General features: G+C 40.8%; 1 protein-coding gene across 1 annotated transcript in view; it reads right to left on the bottom strand.

Annotated features, from left to right (window-relative positions):
• TBX20 (T-box 20) overlaps nucleotides 1-23689 on the bottom strand; it is a 39954-nt gene that overhangs the window by 13685 nt on the left and 2580 nt on the right. The window contains exons 3-6 of the mRNA XM_026843999.1: nucleotides 21886-22050; nucleotides 16634-16742; nucleotides 10981-11139; nucleotides 7332-7408 (exon numbers count right to left, since the gene is read on the bottom strand). Coding sequence (XP_026699800.1) covers nucleotides 7332-7408; nucleotides 10981-11139; nucleotides 16634-16742; nucleotides 21886-22050 — 510 coding nt within the window. The remainder of the gene's footprint in view (nucleotides 1-7331; nucleotides 7409-10980; nucleotides 11140-16633; nucleotides 16743-21885; nucleotides 22051-23689) is intronic.

Raw genomic sequence — 23689 nt, 5'->3', positions numbered from 1 at the left:
CCATGCTACAGCTCCAAAGAGGATGAAGTTGATGTAATAGGCAGCCACTCATTCTACTGGAAGCCAGGTTCAACCTCCTTTGAAGACAATGTGCCAAAGCCAGTCTGCAGTGAGAAAGAGCAGTGGCAGAGCCAGGCACTCTGAACTCATGCCTTCTGCAGAAGGTACTGTCTCGGGAATGGCTACAAAAGGTACAAATTTCAGAGCAGAGTTAAGCAACCTGTTAGTGTTTTCTCTTTTTGCCCTTATTATCCAAGTGCTAGGTAAGCAAAAAGGTAAGGATATCCTCAGAATCCGCTCCCAGTTCCTGGTGTCATAGGGTTTGTTATTTTGGTTTTTGTCTTTTTCTTTACAAGAAAAAGGCAATGTTAATTTAAAATTAAAAAAAAAAAAAAAAAAGATTGACAACCATTACTTTTCTTTTCCATTCAATTTAACACAAAGAAAAATACAGAACAGGATATAAAGTGTATGAATTATCAGTTTGCAGCCTGAATGACTTCTTTAGTTCTGCATTTCAAAGGTTTCCTTTTTTTGTAGCTGCCAGTTAGTATGTTTGGAAGAAAGCCCAGATAACAGAAGACATCAGAAGTGAGGTGAGGTGAAGACAGATGGAATAAATGGGCTGAGAAGGCTCAAAAATAAACTTGTCGGAAGTTGCACTGTAGTAGAATTTGTTTTAAGGGAAAAGATGATGAATTTGTCTAAGACACAAGTGCTAAAAACAAGTCTGTAAAAAACCCCAAAACAAACAAACAAACAAACAAATTAAAAAGAAAACAAAAACAAAACCCCAACACGTCGGGAGAAACAAATACAGTTCCGTAACAGCAGCTAAGAGTGAACAACAAACACTGTCAGAACCACTGTTCAGATATCACTCAGCCCTCATGTTCCCGTGGCTTTTAGTCACTATTTTACACATGCAGAAACATACAGACATATTGATTTGCTACATATAGCTGCTTTTATACTGATAGATTAGTATTACAGGCTGATCATAGGAACCTAATTCAGCTCTGACACGGTACGGATCAAATATTTGACCGGAACAAAGTAGCTCTGTTCCACTACTGTCGTGGTTTAACCCCAGCCAGCAACTAAGCCCCATACAGCTGCTCATTCACTCCCCCCACGGTGGGATGGGGGAGAGAATGAGAAGAGTAAAAGTGAAAAAACTCATGGGTTGAGATAAAGACAGTTTAATAAGTAAAACAAAAGCCATGCATGCAAGCAAAGCAAAACAAGGAATTCATTCACCAGTTCCCATAGGCAGGCAGGTGTTCAGCCATCTCCGGGGCTCCATCACTGATGACATCACATGCTGAGCATGACATCACATGGTATGGAATATCCTTTGGTCAGCTGGGGTCAGCTCTCCTGGCTCTATCCCCTCCTAAAATTTTGTGCTCCCCCAGCCTACTCGCTGGTGGGGTGTTATGAGGAGCAGAAAAGACCTTGACTCTGTGTAAGCACTGCTCAGCAATAACTAAAACATCCCTGAATCATCAACACTGTTTCTAGCACAACTCCAAACCATAGCCCCATACCAGCTACTATAAAGAAAATTAACTCTACCCCAGCCAAAACCAGTACAACTACTTAGACTAAAACTGAACCAGTTCCAATGAGGGAAGAACCAGGGCCCATCAGACTACATTGGCTCACATGAACTGAAGTTTAATTTGGAACAAAATTTAATACAGAGCCACCAAACACTTTCACACAAATTCAAAACTATTGGCCAAATGTTGGATGGATGCAATACTCCAAGAATACATATGATTTTAAGAATGAATTAAGAATAAAGGAAAATGAGAATTAAACTATGAAAAAGCGAGGTTTTGATGATTTCAGGGGAAAGAATAAATGTGCCTCCAAAGTGGTGTTTACTGGTACCCTCACAATAAAACATCCGGCTACTGATGGCAATTCTGCAAGACCTATAATATGCATGGAGGTGACATAGACTGTCTGAAGCCATGACATGGAAAAAGTCATGACACTTATGAAGGAACATGAGTTTATTAAATATGCCCGCCCCACTTCTCTCAACTGCAAATAAAAATGAGAGAAACAGCTATCTTTATACAGGAAAGGAAAAAAAAACCAAACAACACAAACAACAAAAAACAACTAACCAAACAACAAAAAAAGACAAAATTACATTTCTCTTCTCTGACTTGGAAAATAGCATATGCAAAGTATGTCAAAGCTCTTTCTCTCTATGTTTTTTCACCAAATGCAGTGACACACTTAACTCTAACATAACCAACCCCACAGAGCTCCACTTCGCCCAGTGACTGCAACCCTTTCTTTCTGACTGCCAGACAGAGGTGAGGACAGAGCAGTACTGTGAAACTGGGATTGGGGGAAGACCCTGGAAAACTTCTTCTGGGGTGGAAACCATGGGTCTGATCTGACGTCATCCCTTCCCCGTATGCACACAGTAGACCTGCACCAGGTGAGTGGAAAACACTAGCAAAATAAAACTTTTTTATACTGTTTTGCACAAGTGAAAACATAGATAACAGAATACCTAAGTGAAAAATGAGCCAGGGTATGATTGCTTAAAATCCTGGGAAGTGAAGAAGTTTCATGGAGGGCTTTCTGCTGGGAAAACGGAACAGTTGCCTGTCTACCAGTACGCAGAGTTGGAGGAACCAGATTTGAAGGGAATGCTTCAGGTGTCTAAATGTAGACAGGTAGTGCTTTCTAGATGCCCTAAGATACCCATCTGCAGCGGTCTGGAAGGGATGATGCAGAAAACACAAACAATCCATCTACCCCTCTGTGGAGCAGCAGCTGGAGGTTGAAGTAACCTCAGTACATCTGGATTGGCACCAGATTCCAGGCATTTAGGCCCCAGAGTGCCTGGTGTTCCTTCCTAAATTCAGGACTTCTTTCCACCTAAACATCGGAGATGACCTCCCATGGCTGGCTGCTGACATTCGCAGACTAAGGACTAGCTGAGGATAAAAGATCACCTGGGGAGTTTGACTTGTTGGAGAATTATGACAAAGCCCTACTTAACCATGGACATGGGAGTAAGTCATAGAGAGTATATATTTCTGGCTGTTGGGGGCTCTCAAGAGTAAGGGAAGTTCTTCTATACCAGCAGTAAGCAGTGGGAATCAGGTGGAAGACACTCTGTGGGATGAGTAGGGAAGGGATGAAAGAGAGATCTGCTGCAGAGAGCACATCATTAAGCATGGCTTTGACTGCTACTTCAACAGAGCAGTGCCCACATCCGAGCATCAGCATCCATTTCACTTACGGCCTTGTAAGCTGGTACAACGTATTTCCACATCTCAGACCTGAAGTTTCTCAGGGGAAAATTCAGAATCTGATTACCATGCAAATCCAGCTGAGATGCCGGGATACAGCTCTCTTGCTTCTCTCATCCCCCAATCCTTCCTTTCTTTGCCTAAAATTTACTTGGGCGTACAGCCATACTTTGCCTCTTGAATTGCCTCTTTTCCATATTGTCTCTCTGCCTCCCAGAAGCATTATTAGTCTTGTGCAGATGGGTTTCCTCACTTAGGTCTCTTTAATAGTTACGAGTCCACAATGTGAACTTGCCTATCTCATACTGAATCAGATAGACAAGCAACGTTCAGATCATGATTATGATCTGTCATTTCTCGTTTGATCATTATTTTACGATTCGGTAGTTCTGTTGACTCACACTCTTGAAATAATCACCTTTTTCACTGGATTGTTTGCATGATATTTAATTGCAATGGTTTTATTTATTTTTAAAAGGCTAATTCTTCACGACAACTGAAAAGATAATTTCAGGCTCAAGACAAAAAAATAAATCTGCAGGGTTCTGATTTTGCATCCTTTATGGCTTTGGCACTTTTTATTCCCTTAAAGCCTATCTTCAGAGTGAATTGCTCATTATAAAACCTGCACTGGCCCTCTTCACAAAGGTTACCATTAAAAAAGATCACGCTCATCCACATTACTGCATTTGGTATCCCATAGTCAACACCACAGTATGTTAAGCTCCACACTCTGACAATTGCTGCTAAATAAATGTTCAGTTTTTCAATCACAACCAAAAAGGCTGTGGGAGCCTTTTTATAATAGAGGAAATGTAAATACCATGTAAAAAGATCAAAAGGTGAATCAGCAACTTATCTTAATCACAGTAGCCCCAGATAAAGTCGGCCCTGTCGCCATAAATAAATTACCAGAAGTAATGTATGGAAAGAGTTGATTGTGGAAGGAATGTCACATCCTACTGAAAATTCAATATACACCAAATTCAACAGAGATTTTTTTCAGTAGTTAAAAGCTTTGCATATATGTAGCTATGAGTACAAGGAAACCATTGTAAGGTATTTAGACAGGAACAAAAGAAAATACAGGCACTTCAATAGCTTTGCTGTTGCCTACCTCCTCTACCATACGGCAAATTTCACTACCTTTACATATATTATTTTAACTCCAACACATATAATGCAAACAGATTTAATCCTAAAGGCATTTGCAGCTTGAATTTCCTGCATAAGGATCGTAAATCTAGAGTGGGAAGCCTGAAATCATTAAAGTCACATATATATAAAATCATATTCAATTAGGTTAAAAAAGTGCAATTTCTGTCATCATGTCATAAAAAGATGTGTTTTTCTCTCAGATCTACTATAAAGAAAAGCTCCCTATATTGTTACAGATAGAGGCTGTTTTCAATCAGTTACAAGGAGCAATCCAATTACTGGATGGTTTAGTGCAGTAACTGACTCCAGACTAATTTAATTTCTTTAGGTCTCTAAAGATCAATTGATCTGATTTGTTTCCCTCCCCAAAGGCTGTTTAGGAAAAAGCAGGCTTAAATACCTGGAAATGAAATACAAAGCTCTGTACACTTTCACACTACTTAGGTCATTCGGAAAAGCTGGAACTCACAATAAATGAGTGCTCTCTTGGCCCTAACATCACAGGATGCTTTACAGGAGACCATTAGGATCACGGCACAGCGCCGCAGATTATGCATGCACGCGCTGTGTGCAGGCCTGCTGAGGAAGCAGTGCTTGGAAGGTATCTTTCACAGCTTCTAGACAACCATTCAGTTTCCAAGAGATGTGCAAATGTGCGTTTGGCCTGCATAGTCTTTTCCCTGGCAAATGTTTTTCTCAGACACCCATCTTCTAGAACTAGCTGCGTTTCCAACTAGACTGAGCAAGAGTCATGCTGTACTACTCGGTGTATCACCTACATCTTATAATGCATGTCCTGATGGACACCAAGCAGCAAAATCTTCCTGTTGTCATATCTCACTTTTCTATTTCTTTTGCTTTATATCAGATTTCTTTAAGCAATTTTGCCGGAGCTGAGATGAAATATATAGAATCAGTGGGCACTTAGAGAATGACATTCTCATCTACCTGAATATTTTAATGCTGGAACTGAATAAAATCCTTGGTATTTCTGGGCCATATCAGATAACTTAGAAAATTCTAAAACTGTCTCTTACCAGCCCTCTTGCGTGTTACGTTTTTACTATCTCATTCCTTGATGTGTTGTGCAGCAGGTTGTTTTTTTAAATACTGTTGTTCTCTAACCAGGGCTAAGCTTTCCAGTTGAAGTCAAAATAAGATCTTAACCAAACTTGGACTCTCAAATCCAAAGTTTTAATGTCATTTCAATACTTCTCACATTCTGTTTCATGTATTTATTGTAGGTTTCACATTTGGCTACCTTATCTTTCATGGTAATGTTCATTCCTGGTCTAGGCTGTCTGTCTCAGGCTCTATTCTTACACTTATCAATAAACAAAAGGGCACTGCGGTTTATGCTCAGCATTTCTGACTCCATGCCATGTGCTGTTATAATAAGATGTCCTCTGGAAAAATTCCCTTCATATCCAGCACCATGATAGTCAGTTCATCTGCACAGAGGTAACTAAGTTTTTCTCCTAGCTTATCTATTCAGACGCTCTCAGCCCTTGCAAATCTGTCATTAGATGTCGCCTGTCTGTAAAACAAGGAAACTGAAATGCAAAAATCAAAGTCTCTTCTCTTCCTACATGTCCTTTCTTGGCTATTTATTGCATGCAAACCTGAGCTTTGGACGTTGTTTACCTTAGTCCTCTGTCAAGACAGCAGGCATTTCATTTTAATGAAATCTGTTTTGTTTTTTTTTTTTTTTCATTTTCAACAAAGACTTTCACTTAGGAAACAACTTTTAACAACTTTGCAAGTATGCACTGCAGTCTAGAACCTTGCTTTCCCCAAATTACTGTTCTTTTACCTAGTTACTCAACGAATCACTAATGATCTAGTCACTAATAAGGGATAAAATATACCACTACTTCCCATCTATGGACCTGATTAGACTGATGTACTTTTGAAATGCTGTAAAGACTTTCCCTAGCTGTATGGATGTGGCTTCACTGAGCAGTTTGTCCCCTATATGCACCCGTGAAAGATGATTTACAGATACATCTGGGTATTCCCACATAGGAACCTGAAGGGTTTTGGCCTCTCCAAAATTTCTTTCATGATTATGTGCTCATAGGAAAATTTGGACGTGCTATATCCATCTCCATGGAGTTCTCCTCCAGCCTAAAGGACACAGGCAGCTTAATTTGCTTCATTTGCCAAACTATTTGACACGATATCATAAAAATGTGATGCTCTGGAGAGCTACCAAGAGATTGAAGATTATTTCCTACTCAACTGTGGGTTAATGCTTCTGTCCCTATGGCAGCAGTTGCTTATACTGAGCGGCACACACACAAAACTCAACAGTTTCCAGATAAAGCTTTCCCCTGATGCAGCCTACAGTACAATTTTGGTGAAACAAAAATGGCATTTTTGTCATCAGAGTGGGAGTTATGGGATTCGTCCTGATGGCAATAATTGTTGACTTCAGTGTCTGGGACTGCTGAAGTGTATTTTGGGAAGCTCCCCTCTCTCTTTTCCACTGTGTGGAACAGTGGGGAGCTATAAAGATGTTTTTCACAGGACCACTGCCCTTGTTTCCCATTGACCCAATTCACAGCCCTCAATAGGATTAAATGGCATGATAAGAAAAAAAGCTTTTCATTCTGAAGTTGTAAAACTGACCCTCTCCCCCCTTCAAGAAGCCCCCTGAGGAAGATGAATATATTGGTCCCAATTGGAACAGATGTCAAAACTCAAACCAGCTCTTTCTTCATAAAGTTTATAAGTATTTTTAAAGGAGGTGGAGGAGGCTTACTATATGCAACAAGATAACGTTAAAATGCACAGCTTCTCAGGAGTTGAAAGGATGCTTTTCCTACAAACTCTCTCTTTTCTTTATCTTATCTGCATGGAAAGTAAACAGAAAGTCCCCATTACCTCTCGATATCAGTGAGTCTGGAAGAGTCCCGGAATCCTTTAGCAAAAGGGTTGCTGTCAATTTTCAACTTGGTTATCTGCAAACACAGAAAAGAGCAATGCAACATGAATATAGTGTTAAGGTATTGCAGTGTACAAAGTGTTAATCAATCCATCCTCCTGACTTCACTGCTAATTTTATCCATGCTCCCTGTGTGTGTGCATTTGTACTACTCTTGAGATGCTGCAAAGCTGGGGAAGCAAACCAAGGTGTATTATACATGCGGTAATGGAAAGAATGAAGGGCACAGTGGGCTCAGCCTTCATGTTACCCAGAGCAGGAGGAAACCACCCACATATAGTGTTACTGCTTCCAAATACTTTAACAGCACAAATCAGGTTGTCTTTTCCACGAGCAATGCACAGCACCCTGCTAACATCTGAGCCTTGTTGGTGGAGCTGCACATCAACTAATGACTCCAAACGTGCAAGTCTGCCACTGCTTGCAGACTTAAAGAGGTTGCTTTAGTTCAGCACTACGTGTTTGGGGTTTTTTAATGTTCTCAGCCAGACCTGCCACATCACATAGGGGCAGTTTAATTGTTTTTGCATGGAAAGAGGCTGAGGAAGGGAAGGAGCGTGGAAAAGTGTGGGGCGAACTCAGATTTAAGGTGACAGAGCCTGGGTCAAAGGAGTAACCCCATTAAAACTATCACAGTCCTGGAAAACTAGGGGTCTTACAACAAAAAGACTCTCCTCCTTTCTTCAAATGTCGCTACAAATCTGCACAGTGCATCCTGTCAGCCTTTCCATTCTGCCAGAGTAACACACTGATCAGAGTCCCTCTGCCCCAAACCATCAGGGCTCCCTTTAACTTTGCAGTGAAACTTTTCAGGCGTCGGTAGCATAGGTTCAGGTGCTGTGTTTTTCTGGGAGCAGGAAAAAAAATCCTCTATTGCCCTTGTGAAATTTTCTAGCTGTCCAAACAAATGAGATTTAGTGAATAAAACCTGAGACACCATCACAATATTCAGAGCTTCCAGCCACACTTCTTCCAATAATTAAAAATAAAATTGTAAGTGGGAGTTAGAGCTTGATGAGGGACAACACAGGACCTGTCCTGTAAGGCAGTGAATGCCACCAAGTCTAGCTGAAGCCCATGAAAATCAACAGCTCTCAGCAGACTGAGAAGCTATGTCAGCCTGGTTTTCCTGAAAAAAAAACCCTGTATTGAAGAGGACACAACCTCATTTTTACTAGCTGGTCCTCGAGACTTGGAAAGAAAAAGGATCAAAAAAAAAAAAAAAAAAAAAAAAAAAAAAGAGGAGGCAACTGAACCCAACTTTTCATTCTGAGAAAGAAGTCTTCTGAGAGAGAAACACAAAGAGAGAAGGACAGGCTTACAAACACAAAACCTGAGTATTGAATTACTGGTCTGCAGCATATGAAAGATGCACTGAGCAGCTGCCATCCACCTGCTCTGACACCCCTGGGCTGCTGCCTTCCCTGCCCAGCATTTCGGGTCCATCCAGGGACAAGCTCTCTGGGGAAGGTCCTTGCTTTTAGGCACTATGTAGGAGGTGCTGTAGCTCACCAGTTGTTCCTATGGGCTGGTCACACAACATGGGACCTCAGTGCTGGCTGTGGGTTTGAGGCTGTCTCATCATGCAGGTATGACTGATGGAGAAAATCCCTGAACCCTAGTCTTGTCACAGAAACTTGCAACAGCACAGCAAGGTAGTTTTAGTCTTGTTCTACTCCCAAGATACCCATAAGCCCTTGACTCATGGTGATGTCGCAAGGAGTGAGGGGTTAGTGCCTCACATACAGCGAACATTTTTATGGCAGCATTCTGAGAACTACCTTGAAAAAAGACAAGCTTTAACTAGTTCCATTGACTTAGATCATCAACACACCGAGCCAACTGCACTGCAGAATAATAAGGAGGTCTATTCATCTCTTGAGCGTATTTTCACCAATCAAACTTCCATTTTCCTAATATTAAAGATTTGGTATGACATCACAAGAGAAACTTTTTGTATCCACCAAAGCCAGATGAGACTCACAATCATTTATGACCATATTTTTCCTGAGAGACTGTCTCACAAACAATCAGAGAACATCTGCTAGAAAGCATTTTAAAATGAAATCTGACCTACAATTCAACTCTGTGGCAGTGGTTTGGCTGTTTAAATAAATGCATGCCCTTTAAATCTTAAATTATGAGATAGTTTGTTGAAAGTGTAATGTATTTAGCTTTTATCTAATAACCTCCAGAAATGTAATCAATCCCTCCTTAAAACAGTTCTGAAAGAAATGGCAAAAATGAAAAAAGGCTCCATTTTCATTAGTCATAAATAAAATGACAGCATCAACCTCTAGGGGTTCCGGAGATGTTCCATTGAGAAATTTTCCAGGACTCAATGTATGTGCTTTGAGAAGGTTAGTTTAGAAACATCTCTGGTGTAAATATCATTGGCAAACACAAATCCATCCTACCAAAATAAATTCCAGGTTTAGCTGGTTTTGTGCCTGTTACTATTGTGCTGGTTTCTACAGAAAGTTACATGGAAAAATCTAACTCCCTGTCCAAACATTATTCCTGAGATTGCCAGGTGCTAAATGCATTTTCTGCAGCATTCAGATACAAACCTGAGTTTAAAATCAATACCTTCTGATATTAAAGCCTTAAAGAGGGATGCAGGGTCTGTCATAAGGACCGGCTTAATATTGCTACTATTATCTTCAGAGCTTCTTTGACCCCTAAACCGTAGTTTAATTTTATTCATAGCATTTAGAAACTAATTACTTTTGCTTCATATTAAGAAATGCAGACTTCTTTAAATAATCCATCAGGTACATTGACTCGGTGATGCTGCCTGCCCACATGTTTGGACAGTACTTATATTTTTCTTAACTTGGGGGAATTAGAGAGGGAAAGGGGTATTTTTCTGAAGTGCCATAGTCATTAAACCCTTAAAGCACACTCCGAATTGCACTGAAGCCAACAACATATTTCCACTGACTTAAATATTAAAGCCCTATCCACTGTCAAGCAGAGCCTCTGCTCCCTGACTGTTTATCTACTTCCTAAAATTACTCATTAGCAATCCATTGTTATGATCTCCTCCATTTTGTATATATTATTCACTGGCATGCAAATTGAAATTCAAACATCTGGATGTAATCTGGGCAGCCTCTGAAAAGCATATCTCTGAATGATTTCCCTTATGTTTGAGCCTTACAGCTTAATTAGTCAACTTTTTAAACCCATGAAATCATCATGTGCAAACCAGAGTATCTCTCAGCTAATAGCTCGTGGCTTGAAAGATCACTGCAAATAAGAAGAGTTCCTTAATGAGCTATAATTAGAAAAGGACTAAATTATAATATGCAAACAGCTTTATATAGACAGAAGGGAAGACAAATGAAAGCCTCTTTCATCATCTTTACTCCCATGAATAATCCTTGTGGCTCTTTAAAGTTAGTAGTACTACCCGTATACATAAGAATTACTCCTGAATACGAATTAGATTGGTCACAGTCACTAGAGACATTGGCATGGAAGGGTAGGTTATATCGGAAAGTTTCATAGTTTAGATGGGGGGAAAGGGTGTTTTCAGCAGGGTGGGATTTAGTTAAATCCAGAGAAATTAGCAACTGTACTCACCAGTTGATTCTGGTAGGCAGTAACAGCAGTAAAAACTGTCTCTGGAAAGATAAATGTCCTGAACTCTTCCGATTTCAGATTTAGCAAAGAAGCTGTATGATCCTTCTTCTTAATAATGTGGACTCTTGGCTGGTACTTGTGCATGGAGTTCAAAATGATCTGCAAGAAAGAGCAACAAGGCACCATCCTGAGAGGCAGGTTAACAGGAACCTCAAAGGCTGTAAAACCATAGGGGGAAAAAAGATCTAATTAACACTGTAAGGGAGACATCTGAAATCTAACTAGCCAGGGGCTGATTTTCGGAGCAAACTCTTCAACTCCTCTGGGCAGTTCCAGGAAATGAAGGTGGAAAATCAGGCATTCTAGGAGCTGGTTTCTTCTCACTCCTACGCCGCTGGTGAGCACACGTTTTTTTGAAGCATAGATACCTGTTCCTACAGGTGAGGTGTTTTACATACAGAATTCATTACTGCTAGTGTGTGCCACAGTTTGCAGGTGTCAGCTGCAAGTGTAAACATCTAACTCTTGAAAGCTCATGACAGAGAATCCACATTTGCAAAACTGCAGGTGCAGAATGAAAACAGCCAAGAATCCCTCAAAAAACCCAGACAAATTAAAACCCAACCAAAAAAACCACCACAGCCAGCAGCACAAACCAGCTGACCAAAAATAAAACTCCCCAGATCCTTTTACTATGGCAAAACCTTTAAAGCAAAATACTTCATAGATGCTCTTCACCGCAGACTACCAAAAATGAGAAGGGAAACCAGACCGGAACCCCAAAATGACCAGGTTTTGCCATTTTATCCTCATTAATATTTGTTTACGAGCTCCCAAAACAATTCTAAACCTAACGTAGCAACTAACCAATTTCAACATTCACTGGCGTCAAACTGAGAGTCCCACTTGCTTCAGTTACCACTGGCTGGAGGCCTGTTTGGCTGCCTCTAACCACAGTATTACAATATAAGAATTAAATACAGAGCTCGGCTCGCACCAGTCCTTGTTTTGGATATAATCACAGTCACAAGTCAAAATTGGCAATGGTGTGGGTGGTTCTATTTTGCAGGGGCCATAACGACATTACAGTCAGCTCTGTACATCTGGAATAGCTAATGTGCATTCCTCAGGAAGCGTTAACTTCGGCTGAAACACAGTAGAAATGGTGCAGTATTTCATGCTAACTCAGTCAGTGAGAAAGGTTGCACGTTGCATTGGAGCGGAGAGCTTAGAGACACCTTTGTCATGCCTAAAATCTCCATCAGCGTTTTCTTTGCTTCTCCTTGGGGGCAAATATTGCGAAGACTCGCACTGTGACTTTGTGGGGGGTGCACAGTGAGAAGAAGGTCATTACAGTGATGGGGAACCATTGTCCTGAAAGTGTTGCATGTCTGCTTTTACCAACTCAGGTCCTTTCTCAAGTCACTTCACCATTTTATATATGGACACACACAACGGCCATTAAGATCCTCAGCATTTTTCCCTCTCTTTGTGAAATTTTGTCTTACTAGCCTAGTCACTTGGACTGCTCTAAGCAGCTGGAAAAGACATTTTAAAGGACAGTGTGTGGATGGTTGTGAGCTTACTGAGAGCTTAGCTCACAGAGCTCGACACTTCCCGTTGCCTTTCATGGCTGCTGTATCCACACCAAGGCATTACATCTGAGCAGCAGCCGAGCGGAAGGAGGAAAAAGCTGTGACAGAGCAGCTCCCACACATGCCCCTTCCTTTCACTCCTCTGTGAATGCAAATTGTGATGAAGAAACTCCATTTCCCAAACAAGACCACGTAAACATTTACGAAAGTTTTCTGAAACCAAAAGCACACGTGGATAACATCTCCTGCCATGGTGCTCCACCCTGCATGTTCCCACCAGAGGCAGCTTGGGTCTTTCAGGTATAAAGCAAGTAGCGAATGTAGCCAGGAGGTCACAGAAGACCCATGGCCAAGGTTAAGGTTACTATTTCCTTTTCGTGAGGGTCTGTGTATCTAGCACTCCATCTGCATCCCCACATAGGCCGCCAGTGTTGCAGTATTCACTGATATTAAAGTCAGCAGGATATTGCACAAAGTATATCTGTGCATCTGCTTATGTCAGGACCATCAAAACAGCCTAGAAGAGTTAGATACACAGGGTGCATCTTACAGAGTAGCCCCCAAGGGTGGTCTCAAAGTCCAAGCAGCCCCCAACCTGCATGGTGTAGCTATCAGAAAATCCCTGATGAGCTCTGTGATACTCTGGCTGGTGTGTCTGTAGAGAAACACCAGGTGCACATATACTTACAGCAGCCCCCCAGCACATGCTTACTGTCAGTACAGTGTGGTCACAGGCCCCCAGCCATCCCATCTGCCTTCGTGCTGACAGCCTGCAGCAGGGAAGATGACCAGGATCCATCCTTACAGGATCATGTTTGCTGTAAGGTCAGGCAGGTTTGTAGGCATCTGGCTCCCACTGGCTACAGACTGGTCAGAGGCAATCTGGATGCCAGCTGCAAAATCCCTGAAGTGGCTTTTAATTCAGGAACTATGCTGTGAATGCAGCTTCCATATTCACCGAAGAGCGTTACCAGGCAAAGTCTGCTCTCTCAAAACACGGAGGTTCCTAACTTCTGCCAGGTTGGCTTTTAAAAAAAAAACCCTAGGCATAACTCCTTGTGGCTATTCTGAAACGTCTGCTTTCACAGTTACTTGTTGGCCATGTTCACACCTTTGTGTTTACTTTTGCAAACGTTCATGTGTTTGACTTTTGCTTATCATAAAGGCCAGAGAAGCAATTACAATAATGTATAAACTCATGATTCACCTCACCATAAACGATGCCATGCCGGCTAATTGCCACCAAAAGTTCTAAAAGAAGCAGTCTGTGTGAAAAACATCACCAGAAATCTGGAAAAAAAAAATCACATTCATAAAAGTTCCACAACCAGGAAAATGGGAAATATTCACTCATCTGTAAAAATCCAGAGACAGAAGCCATTTCCTTCCTCTGGTAAGGATATCTGAAAGTGTTTCCATGGAGCAAGCTGTACGTCATGCACACAGAGATAAGACTTCTGCCCTGATGCTTGGGGAGAATACATACACAGCTATGGGGTTATGCATGCTGCTGAAGAGATGCTTGCCAACTCCAAAAGTCTCAGAATAAGAGAAAACAAACAAATGCTAGAACAAACAAAAGCCTCTCTTCTCTTCAGATTCCTTTTCAGGAAATGAACCACCCTACAAATAAACACACTGCAATTACCTTAACAACCAAACCTGTCTTCGGGAGGATGGAGAAAGCAAGTAACTAGAACAAGCTGGAATCAGGTTGGATCCAGCTGCTCTACCTATAACTGGTATTTAAAGCTGTCTTTTAGGTCATTAAAACTTCCTCAGGAGCCACATGCCTTATCAAACATCATTAAGATTTTTAGCAGGCCAGTTAAGATCTTGTGAGTGAAGAAGGGCTCCTTGGGGCACTGCAGTTCTCCCCTTCTCTCAGTACATAGGAGCTCAGAAATGCCATTGCCCTCAGCACAGTTAGCCTTCCTTAAATGCTCCCGAGAATGAATTTCTTCTTTAATTCTACTGAGCATTCAATAATGGTATTTACATAGTTTCAATAAGGCAGCACATAAAAGTTAATTCGGAACATAAAACCCCACAAGATATCAAAAAGGGAGTGCTCCGCAGAGGTGCCACACCTGTCATGCAAATCTCAATGTGGGATCAAGCCTTTGGGGTTTATTCCTAACTGAACATGCGAAACTTCCCATTGACTTCAGCTGTCCAAAGCCTTCGTGTAAAGAATAGGATCCACCTCTGCTGCTTCTTTGGAAGTTGATTGGGAGGCCACACCTCAAACACTACAGATCATTTTCTCCCACTGCTTGTATCTGAGATGATTACATCTTCTTGCTCTGTCACATGTCTCTGTTCCCGACAGCTTCTCAGACCTACTTTTTTATACTCGTCTGGGCTTCTGGGAACTGCACCGCTCCTAACTAGTTTGCAATATACTGCTGCGAGCCCTTTATTAGAGGCACACATGGCCCCTGTTATGATGAAAAATGCTTCTTTTTAAATGCGCACGTATACTGCTCTATCATCACTCAGTGATAGAGCCCACAAATCTTCAGCTTTGCCCTTCTACAGATTATGAAATAAAAAAAAAAAAAAAAAAAAAAAAAAAAAAAAAAAAAAGAAAGACATTCTCCACTAGTCAGGAAAGGAACAACAGTGGAAAAACCGTATTCAAGAAAAATATACCCACAGATGGATCTTTACAAAAGAACAACACAGAGGCATCTATCTGGGCTTTCTTTTGGTTTGGTTTGGTTCGAGTTTTTTTAACTACTTTTGTTATTGTTGTTTCCAGCATGTATTTTAAATGATCATGACTGCGGTTTAATTCTTAGGTCTTGAAATGAGCAAAAATACTCTTTCAGATGAGAAGTATTTACACAGGAGACAGCTCAGACAAACGGCCACTGTCTCACACAGTCCGACAACACAATAAATACCACACTAGGGGAAGGATTTCTGATACCGTATATGCCACAATTATTCAGGTTTACAGGCTAGTTACCCCTACACATGCTTCAGAGTTCAAAATCACTCAATTCTTCCTGACAGCTCTTTTACTAACACTGCCTTTAAGCTTGTTCTTAACTGCCCCGTTCTCAGCCAGCAACCCTTTCAAATCCATCCCCCTGCTCCTTCAGCCTTCTCCTGGGAAGCCACCAAGCCCAGAGGCAACACTTTTAGCTCTTCCTTTGCAACTTGGAGGTGCTACCGAGCCATTCCCGTACTTTGCAGGCACTTTCGGAGACGGGACAGAACAGACAACACTTTTTCTTACCACCCATGGAGCCCGGGGTCAGCAGCTCTGCATCCTATTTATCAGATTCCAGCCTCAGGGCTTGTGACAACAGATTGGTACTGATCAGAGCAGGGACCTGTTTCCTTTAGAAGCCCAAGCCCACTCTGTGGCACCTTGACTTGCAGGTAGCCTACGGTTATTTCAAGGGCAACTGAGGCACACTTATTTTTATGATTCAACAGCCCTTGTTCTGGTGTCACACCACTATTATCTGCTGACTCTGTGCCCATGCTATGTTGAGTCTTGAAGTAAGAGAGCCCTTACTGATGGACCCAACCCCAAAAGTTTGCCTGTAACGAGAAGGAGCTTCCAAGCACACATGGAAAAAGCATGTGAACTTGCTAACCAGTGCACGTGTCAGAGCATACTGCCATGTCACAGCAAAATGCACGCAGAAGCATGATAAAAAGCTCACCTGCCTCCCTTTTCTCCCATACTTTGATGCTTGACTCCACTCTGAACTTATCCCCAGTGGATGTTCTGCCTCTAACAGCAGTAGCAACATGATTTGAATGCTTGTGTTGACCTGGGCTCTACTTTATGGAAGGTAAAAACCTCTTTTCTGAAGTCACCTGTTCCTCAACAACAGAGATTAAAACCCGACATGTTTAAGCTTCATGCAGCATCTTTCTCTACTGTGGTACAAAGGGCCAGCCAAAAGAGGTCCACAGGGAGCCCCAGCAATCTTTCACCATCACTGTCTCTCTCCCACAAGTTTAGCCCTGTGGCTCAAGCGAGCAGTCCCCTTATGGCGATTCCTTTACCCTTTCCCACCAGGAGGGCTACTCACATGGCCATGCTGATCCAGCTCATTGTTGGTGAGTTTGACTTTTTCGAAGGACACCATCTGCTTCAGCAGTTGCTCTCCTGTGAACGGGGAGTCAGGGTGCACATACAACCTGGAAAACACAGGGAAAAGGCCTGCTCATAAAATATCTCACCTCTTGGCTTGCACGTGGGCACCACTCCAGTATGAAAATTTAAAAAGCCTGTAATATCTTCATTCTGGAATATGCAGTGGTTTCATGGACATGGATTTCCTGAAAGCTCAGGGTTATACAGATCAGCTACTCAAACAAAATACAATCTCCCCCAACTTAATGAATGACTGAAATACGACCATTAATGACAGACAGTAAAGCAGATGAGTTGTTTAGTTCACTGGAATGTAATGAAGAATCCCATGTCCACGTGCTAGAGTGTTCTCTAACCATACCTATTATTTTATCTAATTTTATCATTCTATCTAGTTATCTAAAATGGAGACATTAACTAACATTCACTGTTGTGTCTTTTCCCAAATGAAAAATTGATCATGTCTTTCCCCACAGCTGTACTAACAAGCACTTAAAATAACAATGACTACAGCTACGAGAGAAAAAACATGTTGTCATTAGAGAGATAATGGGGGAATGTAGATAAAAATGCATTTTTCTTCATATGTAACATTAAGTCGTGATAATGATTTTAACCTGCACTCGATCACACATTAGCTGTGGTGACGTCTGTTTATAAGAGGTTGAAGGCTGCAGTCCAGCACAGTGGTTTGACATGAAAAATTAATTGCATCTCTGTAATTAACAATCCACCACTTGGGAAATTAAGCAGAAGAAAAGGAAGCACAGAAGACATGTAGATACAATGATATATACATTATGACTAGACTAATCACAAGTGCCAGGCTATCTAAACCAAATTATTTTATAGGAATAATATATTGCTGAAAATTAACTCAAAGGTTCTTTTGTAATAGTGAATGAAGAGCTGAACTAGACATTCAGCTAGTGTTCTGCTTCTGTCAGTGTTGGTTATCACTCACTGAGGGCCTGACTCTCATTTTGGGTGATGTCTTTGACCACATGGATGGATTTCTTCCATTAGGTGGGTGGGGCAGTGCTGAGATGACGGGTTAGAAAGATAAACATTTTTGTTGCTGTTGAGCTACGATTTTGGTTAGGCAAGAATGGAAAAACCACCAAACGATGGGGCGTAACTTTCTGATAGACTACACTGATCCCTTATCAAGGAATGCCCGTAGTAAAGACTCCAGGGAGCACAGCTCTGTTACTCAAAGAGGAAGGAGACTTGATCCTGCACTCTCCACTTTTGCCAGCAGAATCCCCAAGACACAGTGAAACTAAAGTTTTAGCAGCACAGCTCACTTCAGATGTGCAGGATGTTTTCCTTACACTGATCCGAAGCACAGCTTGGCTGGCATAGCTATGTCCACAGGAGGAATGCTGAGCCAAGGTTCCTGTCACAATAAAATATTCCTATCATACAGGCGTCGTCATAGCTATCGACTCTGCTGATTGCACTGCAAGGCTCATGAAAAATTATGAAGTATCTGGAAAACTAAGACCTGGAATCCTGTTATGTCAAAATAATTTTACCTCTCATGAAAATTAACTTTGCCTTCCTGTAAAAAACAAAAATCTCAACCTTTAGAGCACTGAATTAGAGAAAGCAAAACAGAAAGAGTCCCAAACATGACCTGCAACTTTTCAGCCAGTCTTGTGATATTTTTTTTGGAGCCTGACTTCTAATTTTGAATATCTGGATAGCTAATAATGTTTAATGTGATCACAGAGTGTCAGGCTCAGCAAGGTTTAGCTAATTGGGACCAAAAAGGCAAACTATTTCAAATATGTGCTGGGGAATGAGTAAAGATCTTGATGTGTCCAAAAACTGAGCACAACTGTTTTACACAATAGGCAGTTAATGCTTGGCACTGCCTTCAAACTACGACATGCCTGGATGTTAGCAGAGTGCTAACAGGAAAATCACTGAAGGATGGGCACCTGAACATCGGTTACGTAAATGTATTAATAGACCTTCCTTCTCTTTACTGATTTGCTAGATGCCATTGATCCCACTGCAACATCTGGTTCCACCTGGTGAACTACACCTATCTGCAACTTCTCCTATGGCCTGAGCTTGTACACCTTGGAGGGGTGAAACCTAGATGTATTGCCCACTGAACTAGAAGTCATCGACAGGACTGTGAGCGTGCACGAGCAAACAGGTTAGAGAAATAAACGTGAACATTCTGGCACAGCACACGAGGCTCCCCCAGAAGTTCACGCGGGCTCTGCTGCCTAAGGCCAGCCAGATGCGAGGGGCTGCTCACTTCAATTCACAAAGGCTTTAGAAGCCATATTTGGATATGAGTTTGCTCCACGGTATATAGTTTCATGATATATGCAAGGCTTGGGTACGGCTTCCTTCTTGCATATTTTGGAATGTGACTGCACTCTCCTTCTGTTTAGTTTAACAGTTGGTCTGGTCCTGCAAGCCCTGTGTATGCGGCTTTTAATTACCTTAATGTCTCAAATAATTTGCAAATCTTTTAAAGGTTTCCTACCTAGGGTCCTCTGTGAGCGTGTAAACACTATAACTTCATTAAACAAATTATTGTAGCCAAATACAGTTAAAAAAAAAAAAAAAAGTAAAAAAATATTTCTGAGTGAAAGAAAGGAGGTGAAAAAGGAAGAAGAGCAAATAAAGGTACATGCTGAAACTTATTAAACTGATGTTTCACACAGTCTTAGCAATTTGGAAGAACAAACATAAAATATCACATAGGTATTCTATCCCCAGATAGCACTTTAGAAGATTTACAAAAGACTCTCTGAAAAGTATTTTTATTTAAGTGTTCATTGCAACATAAACTTGTCTTAAATGTTGACAGCAGGAAGACAGGGATAAAACCAGTTTTAATAGAAAGTTCCCTGAAGGGCTAATCTTTCAAACAGAATCACAGAATACTTATTAATCTGGAAAAAAATAAAATAGCTGTCTCAGTGTTGAAAGTTATTTTTATAATGGAAAGAGCAAGACTCCTAACGGGTTCGATCCTGCAAAGTCTCACACCTATGCACAACGTGACTCCTGAATAATTCCCCTGCTGCCGATGTGCCCCTGCAGATGCAGGCAGTGACGTGGATGGGGAGTTAACACCTTGGTACCAGCACCCAGACGCTAAGCACACATACACCCCGTGCTGACACTCCTCAAGTAAGGAGAGCTAAGAACGTGTATTTGGAGAAGAAGAAATCAAAACTTCATTAAGGGCTCCAGTTACTGGAGCAGGACCAAACCCATTTCAAGATGGGAGGAGTACTACTTTTAATTTGAGCAAGATTGAAGCCTCCTACCTCAAAAGGTGCATTAACACTCCAGAAAAAGCACTAGTAATGCAAACACTGGCACACTGAACCTCTTGACATCTTTTTTCTCGCCAAACAAGAGCATACGAAGGAGAAAGTGCATAATTGTATATCTAAGTGCCATTCATACAAAGAAAAAGTAATCTGTGCCTGTGTTGTGATCCAAAAAAACGTTGTGTTCTGGCTAAGCATCCTGAAAATGAAACAGGAAAGATACACATTTACACACAGAGGCACTGATCCAGTGGGCACCTTAAAGAGCTACCACAGTACGATGATAATAAATATTAAACTCCAAGGTGGCTTGATCCCAGCTCTAAACTACTCAGTAGGGCAGTTGCTAATTATTCCAATGATCAAACTCTTTGTCTTATATTCTTTTATTTCCTCACTGAAGTAGTCTATGCCAGACAGAGTGTGAAGTAGCAATCAATTTAAAGGTCTCACAGAAAGTACTTAAATGGGAAAATAAGAAGGGGAGAACCCTGCCTTAAAACTGTTTCTGTCCTTCCCTTATTTCTTCTTTTGATGCTGACTCCTTTGGAGCAGGATCCCTGTTTTTTTTCTTTGAGTTTTGATCAGTGCTCATTACAATACGTCAAACGAAGCCCTCGGACGTTAACCACATTGCAAGAAGGAGTTTTTGGCCATGAAAACAAAGCCGACATAACTCCTAGGTTGCTGTCTTTAATCACAGCTTCTCTGCATGCGCTTTTTGTTTGTTTACTTCCCTGAGCCGCCTTCCAGAGATCAGCAGTCAGCAAGCTTTCAGCTGAACTATTTATATGAGGAAAGTGTGCAGGATTTGGTCCTTATACTCACACACACACAAAAAATATGCTTCCATTTCTTGTGTTTCACTTCTAATTTCTTTCTCTGTAATAAGCAAGTTCTTAACCCCAGGCTAAGCCACCTGGAGCGGATCTGTGTGTCTGCACAGAGCCCTCCACAAAAAGTTTCTTTGAAGCCAGAGAGGAATCCACGTTATTTCCATATCTCCGGCTCTGACTCAGCAAAGCCGTTCGACATGTGCTTCAGTCTGACTGGACTTGGGGACTTAAGTATGTACTGAAGTGCTGGGCTGAATACGATGAAGTGTGGGTCTCTGCTGAAGTGCCATTCTACCATACAGCCTGGTGCTGCAGCCTCAGTTTCCCGATACTGAAGGCAGACAGTCGTTAATTACATTAATGGTATGATTTTAGAAATTCATTTTCTGCAGCATTTTGTTTCTGTATAGAAAAGGAGGGGATTTTTTTTTTTTCCTAACATCTCAGAAAATGCCATGGTTTCTTAACAAAAAATGTAAATCTCTTTGCTGTAGAACTGATCCATACTTTGTCTGCTGTCTAAGAGGTGAGTAAAAGCAAGAATAAAATTATCATTTAGCAAACACTGGGTGTATTATCAAGAAATAATATCGTTTCAAGCATAAACAGCACTGAACTGTAATGTAGAATTTCTACTTGGACTTGGCTGGTGGTGCCTGGGTTGCTTTAAATTATGAGGTCAAATGCCAGGGTGGGGGCAAACCCAAGAGACAAATCAGGTTTGTGGGTTTTTTTAAAACTTTCTTATCCGAATCAAGGCAAACTTCATTTAACAATATATATATATATATATATATGAAAGACCCTTCAGCCAAATCCTGCATGCCTTGGAACATTCAGTATAAATGAAGCCTCAAGCAGAGCTTTGAGGCCCGATTCTGCATCACAGAAATAATGAATTTTGCAATCAGCTTTGTTGAGCACAGCCTCAAAGTCTCAGAGCACTCTTTGCAAACAGCATGGAAAGCAGGTATTTCTAGAAGGGAAAAATAAAAAAAAAAATAAAGAAAATAAAAGAAAGACCAGCAGTAAAATCTACAAACCTTGCAGGGAGCGGAGGGTCAGCTTTTCCAGCCACTAACCAGGAAGACCTGTGGTAGGCATATCTATATCTTTTATTGTCCACAGGAACTATATCCATTAACACAATGTACTTGGCTTCAGGATCCACTCCCGAGAAGGAAACCCTGATCGTAGGAAACATTCTCCTGAAATAAATGCAAATCAGAAAATAAACACGTGGATGGAGAATAGAAATAAGAGAGCTTCTGAAAAACTCCTAAAAGTAAGAATTATATTTTAACCACCTGAAAAAAAAAATTTAAAAAAAATCAATAAATCATCTATTGATTCTGCTACAGCATGATAGAAGTTAAATCCTGTGTATCTCTAAAATGCATAGAAAGAGCAGCTTGAAATCAAAACAATTTTTTGAAAGCAAAAAGAAAAAAATGGTAAAAGTCAAAAAGTAAAGGAGAAATGTACTTTTTGCCTGTTAGTTAAAAGTACACAACGATTTCAGAAAATAGTCGTACCTAAGGTACAGAAGTCCTAAGAAAAATTTTTTTTTTTTTTTTAATTTTTATATGGGATCCATACTAGTGTTAGGGAAAGACTGCAGAAATTATATCCGTTAATATTCTCATATATTTTCGATATATGTTCTTTTAAGCCTGCTCACGATATTTCTGAGAGGAATTTTCAAAACTAAACTTTCCTTTCTTCACTTAATTTTTGACAAAACGCAATCTTTAAATCACAGTTTATGCCGTAGACCAGAATTAAAGTTAAATAACTTTGAACAGTTTAAAATTTTCAGCTTCAAATTGCAGATTTTATACGGGGTTTTTATTTGTTGGGTTTTTTGTTTTTTGTGGGTTTTTTAAACACATTCTGGTAGAGCTCGCCAGTTAGTGGAAAAAAGAAATCGTCAGGGAACTTCATTAGTAACAAGTAACTTTGGGGGAATACAAAACCCGACAAGACATTTGGCCCCTCTGGACTGCCTTTGAGTGACCCAAACCCCCAAAAGCTTTTCTGAAAAAACGGCATGATTGAGGTGATTAGAAAGCCTGGGATTCTTTTGCACATTTTTGCAACTGAGAGAAAAGAAAACCAAACCAAACCAAACCCTGACTGAATTATTCCTCCCCCCCTCCTCATTTCCCTAAAATTTTGTTTTGTGGCTGAAAGCTCCTTCGTGCAGCGATTTTTTGCGAGGCTGGGTGGTAAAGACACAGGGAAATGAGGAGGGGGGGAGGAATAATTCAGTCAGGGTTTGGTTTGGTTTGGTTTTCTTTTCTCTCAGTTGCAAAAATGTGCAAAAGAATCCCAGGCTTTCTAATCACCTCAATCATGCCGTTTTTTCAGAAAAGCTTTTGGGGGTTTGGGTCACTCAAAGGCAGTCCAGAGGGGCCAAATGTCTTGTCGGGTTTTGTATTCCCCCAAAGTTACTTGTTACTAATGAAGTTCCCTGACGATTTCTTTTTTCCACTAACTGGCGAGCTCTACCAGAATGTGTTTAAAAAACCCACAAAAAAACAAAAAACCCAACAAATAAAAACCCCGTATAAAATCTGCAATTTGAAGCTGAAAATTTTAAACTGTTCAAAGTTATTTAACTTTAATTCTGGTCTACGGCATAAACTGTGATTTAAAGATTGCGTTTTGTCAAAAATTAAGTGAAGAAAGGAAAGTTTAGTTTTGAAAATTCCTCTCAGAAATATCGTGAGCAGGCTTAAAAGAACATATATCGAAAATATGTGAGAATATTAACGGATATAATTTCTGCAGTCTTTCCCTAACACTAGTATGGATCCCATATAAAAATTAAAAAAAAAAAAAAAA

Source organism: Athene cunicularia (genome assembly GCF_003259725.1).
Source record: "Athene cunicularia isolate RWA chromosome 2 unlocalized genomic scaffold, athCun1 chr2_part2, whole genome shotgun sequence".
Classification (NCBI taxonomy): Eukaryota; Metazoa; Chordata; class Aves; order Strigiformes; family Strigidae; genus Athene; species Athene cunicularia.
This window is presented reverse-complemented; position numbering and strand designations above follow the sequence as displayed.